Here is a 10,390-nt window from a genome sequence, read left to right on the forward strand (position 1 = left end):
ATGTGTGTGTTCATGGATGTGTTTTAGTTAAATGATCTTGCAGACATAGTGATAATTGCTTTGATGTTGTATTTGCTTGCAGATGCCAGCGAGGAAGGCAATTAGGGAACTATATCTAGTGGTGTGATCGGAATGTATGTTGTGAGCTCATTCTCGCCAGCAGATGTACACCAGGGCCACTAACACCTCGTTGTCATAATTAGAGAGAGTTTTAATTAGTTCCTCGATTCAGATTTATGTTTCTTCTAGCTTAGATTTTATTTCTCGAGAACGTTGTGTTGTATTTTACTACAACGTTGTTTCTGTGTAAGCTTTTGAAATTGTTATATTTCGGTTTATTTATAATTTATTAGAAATATGCTTTAATTTATAATATTTATGTACATACTACACACTATGTCATGATTTGGTAAGTTATTGCCTCACCAACTAGCTAATCAGACGCAAGCCCCTCCTCGGGCGGATTCTTCCTTTTGCTCAATGAATTTTTTAAAAAATATTTATCGGGATTTTGTCTCCCTTCCCGACCCGATCCCGAACATTCGGGTCCCGATATTTGCCTGGTACGGGATCGGGAATCTTTTTTTATTCCCAATTCTTATCGGGACGGGGATCGGGTTAGGGGGTTACGGGACGGGTCCCTACCCGATCCCAGTCCTATTGCTGATGTCCCCGTCGCCCAGTACTGTGGTTATACGTAGATGGATCCATCGACCTTCAGCTGATACGAAAGTCACAAACCCCTCGGAGAAGCACAACTTTTTTCCCCACGAATGCGTCTCTATACCCCAAAATTTAACTCATCTTTTCTTTAATATATCTCAAATTACTAAAGTATCCCTTTTTTCCCTCTAACTTCTCATATTTCATTGATGATCAAATATTATTAAATTAGAATATATCTCTAGTAAGACTGTCTCACGAATCTTTATTCGTGAGATAAATCAATCATGTCCATATTTTTAATAAAAATAATATTTTTCATTGACAACTCAAATAAAATATTCGTCTCACAGAATTGACTCATGAGATCGTCTCAAATTCATTTTTCTGATTAAATTATCCATATAAATTTTAGTCATAATACTATGGTGCATTTATAATTAAAGAAAAAGATATGAAATTAAGCTTTCAATCAAATAAAAAATAATATTATCACTCCATTTATATAAGTTTGATACCCCATGGATGGGCCTTGGCTCATCCCTAGCCCAAAAAGAAGACCCAGATGGAAGACATGGATGAGCCCACTAATCTTGGCTCATCCCGAGCCCACTAATCTTGGCTCATCCCTAGCCCAAATGGAAGACAAGCTCATCAAGGGCCCATGTATCTTCCTATAAATACCATGTTTGATTGTTCAGTTATTCATTCACTATATTGTTTTCAGCAGCACCCTTAGCTGCTCCCCCCATATATCCTCAGTCTCTGACTTGAGTGTCGGAGGGGCTACGCCAGGACACCCTCCTGGCCCCTTCCTAACGATCTTATTTGTGATTTCAGGCTCAGGGTAATTTCAAAGCCCGTGTCTGGACTAGTGATACTTTCTGGAATCGGACCCTAAATTTCCCGTGAATATCACTTGGCGCCGTCTGTGGGAATCTTTGAGTTGAGACGTAGAGATGGTAGGGAGGAGAGGGAGTGGAAGAGCCACCTCAGCATCATCGCGTCCTCGGAGGGGACCCGAACCATCTCACGCTGAGGCGGGACAGGAACAACCGCATCTTGAGACGAGACATGAACAACCTCGTCAAGAGACAAGAACTGAGCAGCCCATTCACGAGATGAGGGTCGAGCAAACCCGTCCCAATGAGAATGTGGGGAACTTGACCCTGGAACAGCTGGGCCAATTTATCACCCGAACTGTGGATGAGGCCATGAAGCGGAATCAAGAATCTATATTTGTAGAGGAACAGGCCACCCGGCAAGAGAGTGAGGAAAATGTTGAAGTCCACCAGAGCAGGGTTGAAGAGACGCAACCCCCTCAAAGTGGAGAGATTAGTGAGATGGGGGAGATGTGGAAGGAGATACGGAGATTGAGGAAGCAGGTAGGAAGTAGGGCGCCGATACCCAAGAGAGGAAGTTCCTTTTCACTAGCCATTTTAGAAGGACTTCCTCCAAATTTTCGACAGTCGAATGTGGAAGAGTACGATGGACATACTGGCCTCGAGGAACACTTGGGGAGATTTGAGAATGCAGCCCTGTTACATCAATATTCAGATGGAGTCAGGTGCAGGGTGTTCCTGGGCACGTTGGTGAGGTCAGCCCAGCAATGGTTTAATACCCTGCAATCCAACTCCATACAGTCTTTTGAAGATTTTGCTACAGCTTTCTTGCACAGATTTGCCAGCAGCAAGAGGCATCAGAAGAATTATTTGAGCATGTTTGTGATGAAACAACAAGAGGCTGAAACCTTGCGGGAGTTTGTCCAGCGCTTCAACAGCGCAACGTTGGAAATACCAGCGGCTACCCCCGACATCATGATAAGCGCCTTTACCCAAGGGCTGAGGGGGGGAGAATTCTTCAAATCGCTGGTCAAGAAGCCTCCGTCGAGCTATGATGACTTGTTAGCTCGGGCGGTAAAATATGTAAACTTGGAAGATGCCCAACGGTATAGAAGGATGGAAAACCGACCCGAGGGGAGTAGGGTGGAGGGAGCTGAGAGGGGCGGCAAGAAGAGAGGTGCGGGTGAGAGGGAGGAGGACAGAACCAGAAGTAGAGGACAATTCTCATCACATGTTCTTCTGAATAGGGGTCGTGATAAGGTGATGGAGGTAAGGGAGTCAGGGGAGAGGGATGAGAAGTCGCAGAGGGTTGAGAGCAGTGCTCGACAAGAAGGATCCTCGTCTAGGAGTGAACTGAGATCTCGCCCATCTTCTAGGCGGGGTCGAGGCCCTCCGTGGATACATCAGAGGATCGAGGAGCCGAGGAGAGAAGGTCGAGGTCAGGATGTTCCCCGGGAGCCCGCCGAACTGAGGAGGCGAACAAATGAGGATAATCACCCTACGAGAGGAATGATTCATATGATCTCGGGAAGTGCTACTGATGGAGATTCCGGGCGAGCGAGAAAGGCGCATGGCAGGAGGTTGGAGAATTTTGAAATATCTAGGGGTGCGGACTTACCCCAGGATCCTGTCATCAGTTTTGGACCAGATGACCTCCGAGGCATTGTGGCTCCTCATAACGATGCCTTGGTGGTAACGGCCACTGTTGCCAATTACGTTGTGGCACGAATCTTTATTGATAATGGAAGTTCTGTTAATATCTTTTTCAAGAGCACTCTGGATCAGATGAAGGTGGAGGGATTTGAGTTCGAGCCAATCTCTACTCCTCTCCATGGATTTGCAGGACATGCCATCCCGCCGCTCGGTCAGATTGTCCTTCCTTTATCTTTGGGACATGAGCCTCGGCGGATAACAAAGATGACGACATTTACTGTGGTGGACACCCCATCTGCGTACAATGGAATTCTGGGGCGACCAGCCCTAAAGGATTTCAGAGCTGTAGCGTCCACGTATCATCAGAAGTTGAAGTTTCCTGTAGGGAAGGAGGTTGGAGTCTTATGCGGGGACTAGAGGGTTGCGCGTCGGTGTTATGAGGGGATAGTGAAAGAAGAGGGGAAGAGGGCACGTGTGGAGGTCAATATGATTAGAAGGGGACGAAGCGGGTTGCTCGTAGTAGTAAGGGAGGTTCATGAAGTGGAGGATGAGAAGCCGGAGATCGTGACATTGGGGCCCGACAAGAAGACGCTAAGAATAGCCCCTGACCTTGACCCGGAGGTCAGAGATGAACTCATTACTTTTTTACAGGCCAATCTCAGCGTGTTCGCTTGGTCAGCTCAAGAACTCACTGGGGCAGCCCCGGATGTGGCGGAGCATCGGTTGAACATCTTGCCCAATGCTCGCCCTGTAAAGCAGAAAAAAAGACACTTCGGGCCCGAGAAAGATATAGTTATAAAGAAGGAGGTGGGAGAGTTGCTCAACGCTGGGCACATTCGGGAAGTACAATTTCCTACTTGGCTCTCAAATGTCGTTCTTGTTCCGAAGAGTTCAGGGAAATGGAGGATGTGTGTGGATTTCAGAGACCTTAATAAGGCATGCCCTAAAGATCGTTATCCTCTACCTCGGATAGATCAGTTGGTGGACTCCATAGCGGGACATCAATATTTGTGTATGTTGGATGCTTACCAAGGATATCATCAAATTCCCTTGGCTGTGGAGGACCAAGATAAAGTGAGCTTCATTACCTCTGAAGGAACTTTCTGTTACGTGGTCATGCCCTTCGGACTCAAAAATGCCGGAGCCACGTATCAGAGACTGATGGATAGGGTATTTTCTGAGCAGATGGGAAGGAATGTCGAAGTGTATGTAGACGACATCATGGTAAAATCAAAAGACTCATCCCGGCTTGTACCTGATTTGGTGGAAACCTTTGCGACCCTCAAATCCTACGGGCTGAAGTTGAATCCTCAGAAGTGTATCTTCGGGGTGAGTAGTGGAAAGTTTTTGGGTTATATGGTGACAGAAAGAGGGATCGAGGCCAACCCCGAGAAAGTCCAAGCTATCCAAGATATGGTCTCTCCTCGGGGACCCAAAGATGTTCAACAGTTGACAGGTAGGATCGCTGCCCTGGCACGTTTTATCTCGAGGTCCGCTCACAGAAGTTTGCCATTCTTCCGAACCTTGCGCAAGGCGAAAAAATTTGAATGGGGTCCGGATTGCGAGAAGGCTTTCACCGAGTTGAAGGAGTATCTTGCTGAGCTTCCTGTCCTGGCCAAACCGACAGCAGGTGAGCCTTTGTGGGTATATTTATCTGCCACTGAAGGAGCTGTGAGTTCGGTCCTAGTCAAGTCAGAAGGATCAGTTCAGCAGCCGGTTTACTACGTTTCGCATGCACTCAAAGGGGCAGAAATCAGGTATTCAGGATTGAAAAAATTGGCTTTGGCTTTGGTGATGACAGCGAGACGCTTGAGGCCCTACTTCCTATCTCATCCAATTGTGGTGCTAACTAACAGTCCATTGGGCAGAATCCTCACTCATTCCGATATGTCTGGCCGTTTGGTAAAATGGACTACTGAGCTGGGAGAGTATGACATCCAGTATGAGCCTAGAACAGCTATCAAAGCACAAGCCTTAGCCGATTTTCTGGCTGAGACCGTGCATCAAGAGAATGAAGACCCTTGGAAGGTGTATGTGGATGGTTCCTCGTCGAAGGATGGAAGTGGGGTGGGAGTAGTACTGATTTCACCAGCTGGAGAGGAAGTGAAGTTGGCTGTGAGATTGGATTTTCGAGCATCCAACAATGAGGCAGAGTATGAGGTTGTGTTGGCAGGACTGCGAGCAGCCATAAATGTGGGAGCTACCCGGGTACTTATTTTTTCTGACTCGCAGTTGGTAGCACAACAGATGAAGGGGATGTATGATGTGAAAGATGAGAAGCTTATTGAGTATGCTCGAGAAGTGGACAGAGTCAGAGAGAAATTCACAGAGATTACATTTGAACAGATTCCCAGGAAAGAAAATGAAAAGACAGACACTTTAGCCAAAATGGCTGGAACAATGGGAAGTTGGAAGACCAGAGATGTGGTATTTCAAGTTGAACTCACACCTCACACGAGTTCACCCGCAGTTGAACAGGAGGAGGAGTATTGGAGGACTGGCATAGTTGATTACTTGAAAGAGGAAAAGCTTCCTGATAACCCTCGCGAAGCTCGTAAGTTGAAGATACAGTGTTCGCGTTATGTGATGATCGGAGAAGTGTTGTATAGAACGTCTTTTGCCGGGCCGCTTCTTCGGTGCTTGAGTTATCAAGAGGCTGATTATGTGCTCCGAGAAGTTCACGAGGGATGTTGTGGAAATCATTTAGGGGCTTATGCGTTGGCAAGGAAGGTGCTGCTCGCTGGTTATTCTTGGCCCTCCGTGCTGCGTGATGCTCAAGAGTTAGTGATGTCTTGTGATAGTTGTCAACGCCATGCCCGGTTGCATCACCGACCGGCCGCGGCAATGAAGGCTTTCACGGCCGCCTGTCCTTTTGACCAGTGGAGAATAGATATTGTGGGGCCTTTTCCTATAGCTCCTGCTCAGAAGAAGTTCCAATTGGTAGCAGTGGACTATTTTTCAAAATGGGTGGAAGCAGAGCCTCTGGCCAGAATCACTGAGAATGACGTCGTGAAGTTCTTGTGGAAGAGTATAGTATGCAGATACGGAGTACCTAGGAAACTGATATCCGATAATGGGAGACAGTTCCAGGGGGCCTAGATCCAAGCCTGGTGTAAAGAGATGAAGATACAACAAGTATTTACCTCTGTAGCTTACCCGCAGAGTAATGGTCAGATGGAGGTGACTAATCGGACACTGGTGCAGGGTCTAAAGGTTCGACTTGGCAAAGCTAAGGGCAATTGGGTGGATGAGCTACCAAGTGTCTTATGGGCATACCGAACCACTCCGAGGGAAGGAACCAAAGAAACTCCTTTCAGTTTGGTCTACGGTAATGAGGCAGTGCTCCCGGCTGAGATTGGGTTGGAATCGGCAAGAGTAGTGTTTTATGACGAAGACAATGATGCGAGAAGCGCCACTGACCTTGATCTTCTGGAAGAAAAGAGAGAGGCTGCCAGCATTCACATGGAAGCTTATAAGAACCGCATTGCACAGTCTTATAATCGGAGGGTCATTCAGAGAAACTTCCAGGTAGGTGACTTGGTCCTGAGGAAGGTGCAAGAAGAGCAGAGAGGAAAGTTGGACCCAAAGTGGGAGGGTCCCTTCAAAGTTATCGAAAGACTGAGCTCGGGAGCCTATTACTTGGAAAATGCGTAAGGCAAGGCATTGAAGAGGCCCTGGAACGCTTATCATCTTATAAAATATTATTCTTGATTTGATTGCTAATGTATTTAATTTTGAATTTTCCTATGTAATCATTTGGAATTCAATAAAATCATGTTCTTCTTTTTAATTAATGAATGTTGTTGTATTGGAAGGAGAGAAAAAAAAAAATTTTATTTTCCTACTTAGGTTGCGCCTAGTAGAGGAGCAGAGTTGGGGCGGGGAGAAATTTTATTTTCCTACTAAGGCATCGCCTAGTAGAGAAGCAGAGTTGGGGCGCGGAGAAATTTTATTTTCCTACTAAGGCATCGCCTAGTAGAGGAGCAGCGTGAGAAATTAAATATGCCTGCTAAGGTGTCACCTAGCAGAGGAGTTAGATGGTGAGGAGGTTGAATTTCTATTTTCCTGCTAAGGTATCACCTAGCAGAGGAGTTAGAGGGTGTGGGTGTTGAATTTTTATTTTGCTGCTAAGGTGTCACCTAGCAGAGGAGTTAGATGGTGAGGAGGTTGAATTTCTATTTTCTTGCTAAGGTATCACCTAGCAGAGGAGTCAGAGGGTGAGGAGGTTGAATTTTTATTTTCCTGCTAAGGTATCACCTAGCTGAGGAGTTAGAGGGTGGGGGTGTTGAATTTCTATTTTCCTGCTAAGGTGTCACCTAGCAGAGGAGTTAGATGGTGAGGAGGTTGAATTTCTATTTTCCTGCTAAGGTATCACCTAGCAGAGGAGTTAGAGGGTGAGGGTGTTGAATTTTTATTTTTCTGCTAAGGTATCACCTAGCAGAGGAGTTAGAGGGTGGGGGTGCTGAATTTTTATTTTCCATCTAAGGTATCACCTAGCAGAGGAGTCAGAGGGTGAGGAGGTTGAATTTTTATTTTCCTGCTATATTTTCCTGCTAAGGTATCACCTAGCAGAGGAGTTAGAGGGTGGGGGTGTTGAATTTTTATTTTTCTGCTAAGGTATCACCTAGCAGAGGAGTCAGAGGGTGAGCAGGTTGAATTTTTATTTTCCTGCTAAGGTATCACCTAGTAGAGGAGTTAGAGGGTGGGGGTTGTTGAATTTCTATTTTCCTGCTAAGATATCACCTAGCAGAGTAGTTAGAGGGTGGGGGTGCTGAATTTTTATTTTCCTGCTAAGGTATCACCTAGCAGAGGACTCAGAGAGTGAGGAGGTTGAATTTTTATTTTCCAGCTAAGGTATCACCTAGCAGAGGAGTTAGAGGGTGGGGGTGTTAAATTTTTATTTTCCTTCTAAGGTATCACCTAGCAGAGGAGTTAGATGGTGGTGACGTTGAATTTTTATCTTCTTGTTAGAACATCGCCTAGTAGAAGAGAATGAAAGTTGAATATTTTATTAGCCCTTGTGGTTTAATAACATCAAAGATAAACTCGTGAGAAGTAGTAAACTCAAATGCAAAATACTCAAGGTTGCATAAAACGAGTTTCATACATGCCAAAAGTGCGCAAAAGGAAATAAACAAGTATAAATATCGCAAAAGTCGCATAATCCTACGGAAAATAAAGCAGTGCAGAAAATAACATAAATAAAGAAGCTCGATCTAAGAATCGGGGGAGGGGGGGAGACTCGATATGAAGCCCTCAAGGTCGATGAAGTAAGTAGGGGCGCCTGGCGGAGGATAACCCTGAGCCTTGAAGAGGCCGACTGCACCCTCAAAACCCACCCCCAGGTAATGAAAAGCTTTCGGGCCACAGATCTCGACAAATTCATCGGATTTGAGAAATTCCTCTTTGAAGGAGGAGGCTTCGGCAGCATATCGTGCCTTGGCGTCTTTAAGCTCAGCCTGTGAATTCTTTAATTCCTCCTTCAGCTTCTGGATCTCTTTAGCTTGGTCCTCTGTCAACCGCTGAGACTCCTGCTTCTGTTTCGAGAGCTCGCCGCATTGGATTTGGGACTCCGAAAATCAAGCTTGAGACTCCGAAAGCTCCTTAGCATGCGATACTTTCATCTCGTCAATAATAGCCTGAAGCTGTTCACGGAGAACCTGGCCCTCGCGTAATTCTTGACAGGCGTCAGATCGAGCGGCGTTAGCACGCTCAGCCAACTCCCCGATGTACATCATGCCCTGCATAAGTAGACAAGGGTGAAAAGACGGCAAGAAGATCAAATGTATGTTGGACATCAATCTAAAGACTAGAAGGAGAAATATACCTCAGTGACACTGCTGCATGCCCGACGCAGGAGTGCAGACCACCCCAGTGAACCCATGAATGCTGCATCTGCGTCGGAAGGAAGCTGATACATCACCTTCTGAACCAATTGAGTAGGACCCCGCCCCACGATGGCCGTATCCGAGGTGTATAGAGGATGCACCCCCGACTCAGGAGGAGGCTCCTCCTCTGACTCAGACCCTTCTGGAGAAGAGACCGATACGACTGAGATCTCAGAACTCTTGCGCTTGCCATGGTGTGGGACTGACGGGCTAGGATCAGTGGATGCCTTGTGCTTACCGGACGGAGGAGGGGACTTGGCGCGAGAAGGTGGAGAGGAGGCTCGCTTTGGGGCGGAGGAGGAAGGGGCTGCCTTCCTCTTCTTCACAGTAGTAGGGGAGCTAGCAGGCCTCTTCGCAGTTGTTGAGCAGGAATCTGTTTTTTTTTTCTCAGCAACAGAACAGACTCCCTTTGTGCCCGTCGTGACTGCTGGAATAACTGACTTCTGGGGTGCTGATGAGGAACCCTCGGCCTTCTTCTTGGAAAGTTCACGGAGAAATAGGGTGTTCATGACTCTAGTACCTGCAAGCAGAGACAATAAACCAAATAAGAATGTTATCAAGTAACATAATAAGCAAAAGAAAGACGAGAAACATGAAAAGTGAGAGTATCTACCCGCATTCTCCTTCAGATTAATTTTCGCGGGACTTAACCCGGCGTGACACAGAAGATCTTCAGATAGAAGTTTGGGAATGTTAAAGCATCGGTCTCCTAGTACACTCATTATCCGCAGGTACTCCTCATCTTTCTTGTAACTCTTGGAAAGGTCGGGCTTGGTAAAGGTAGGACACCAATCCGTGAAGCAAGTTAATTCTTTAGGAGGCTGGATAAAGAGGTAATATTTTTTCCAGTCCTTCACGTGACTGGGGCCCCGTCAAAAAGTTTGTGGCTAGACCGGGAGGTTACATAAAAAGGTCCATCTTTTGATCTGGACAGAACTAAGAAGTAGGAGAAGGTGGTGCAATTTAAAGGGAGATCTAAGGCCCTGAGTAACACAGCGAAACAACTTATTAAACGGAAAGCATTGGGCGTGAGTAAACCTAAATGCATCTGGTATTACTTGCTTAATTCTTCAAAGAAATCGCACAAAGGGAAACGGAGACCAGCATCAAAATGATGCTGAAAGAAGGTATAGTAGCCCTTAGGGGCTAGATAGGGTCGGTCCTTTGGGCCAGGAATGATGATCTGGTGAGAGGAAGGAATGTGCCACAGAGTCCTAAGTTGTGAGTCGCTACCAGGAGGGACGTGGGATGACAAGTGACCGTACCACAGGTTATCTGCTTCAGATATATTCATTTGTTGGATCACGTGACGAACTTTCTTACCCGGACGACTATGAGTGGTGA

General features: G+C 46.2%; 2 protein-coding genes across 3 annotated transcripts; one reads left to right on the top strand and one right to left on the bottom strand.

Annotated features, from left to right (window-relative positions):
* Window positions 1-1,877: 1,877 nt before the first annotated feature.
* On the top strand, window positions 1,878-3,575 carry LOC142538782 (uncharacterized). The gene is made up of 3 exons (XM_075644082.1): window positions 1,878-2,048; window positions 2,307-2,943; window positions 3,052-3,575. Exons 1-3 carry the CDS (start codon window positions 1,878-1,880, stop codon window positions 3,573-3,575), a joined length of 1,332 nt encoding a protein of 443 aa, XP_075500197.1.
* Window positions 3,576-8,040: 4,465 nt separating this feature from the next.
* LOC142539180 (uncharacterized) lies at window positions 8,041-10,390 on the bottom strand. Of its 2 annotated transcripts, XM_075644457.1 has the most exons (3): window positions 9,660-10,390; window positions 8,986-9,566; window positions 8,041-8,899 (listed from the first exon to the last, which is right to left on the bottom strand). In XM_075644457.1, the coding sequence occupies exons 1-3, from the start codon at window positions 9,766-9,768 to the stop codon at window positions 8,738-8,740; spliced, it is 852 nt and encodes a 283-aa protein (XP_075500572.1). In that variant the 5' UTR covers window positions 9,769-10,390; the 3' UTR covers window positions 8,041-8,737. The 2 variants fall into 2 exon arrangements, with proteins under 2 accessions (XP_075500572.1, XP_075500571.1); XM_075644456.1 differs by having other exon boundaries at window positions 8,986-10,390.

The sequence above is a fragment of the Primulina tabacum genome, chromosome 3 (genome assembly GCF_025594145.1).
Source record: "Primulina tabacum isolate GXHZ01 chromosome 3, ASM2559414v2, whole genome shotgun sequence".
Taxonomy (NCBI): domain Eukaryota; kingdom Viridiplantae; phylum Streptophyta; class Magnoliopsida; order Lamiales; family Gesneriaceae; genus Primulina; species Primulina tabacum.

Coding starts and splice junctions, on each gene's coding strand:
- LOC142538782 (XM_075644082.1), top strand. CDS start 1,878: ATGAAGCGGAATCAAGAATCTATATTTGTAGAGGAACAGGCCACCCGG. Junction 2,049..2,306: donor TACGGAGATTGAGGAAGCAG/GTAGGAAGTAGG, acceptor AACTCCATACAG/TCTTTTGAAGATTTTGCTAC. Junction 2,944..3,051: donor GCCGAGGAGAGAAGGTCGAG/GTCAGGATGTTC, acceptor CTACTGATGGAG/ATTCCGGGCGAGCGAGAAAG.
- LOC142539180 (XM_075644456.1), bottom strand. CDS start 9,768: ATGAGTGTACTAGGAGACCGATGCTTTAACATTCCCAAACTTCTATCT. Junction 8,900..8,985: donor CATGCAGCAGTGTCACTGAG/GTATATTTCTCC, acceptor CTACTTATGCAG/GGCATGATGTACATCGGGGA.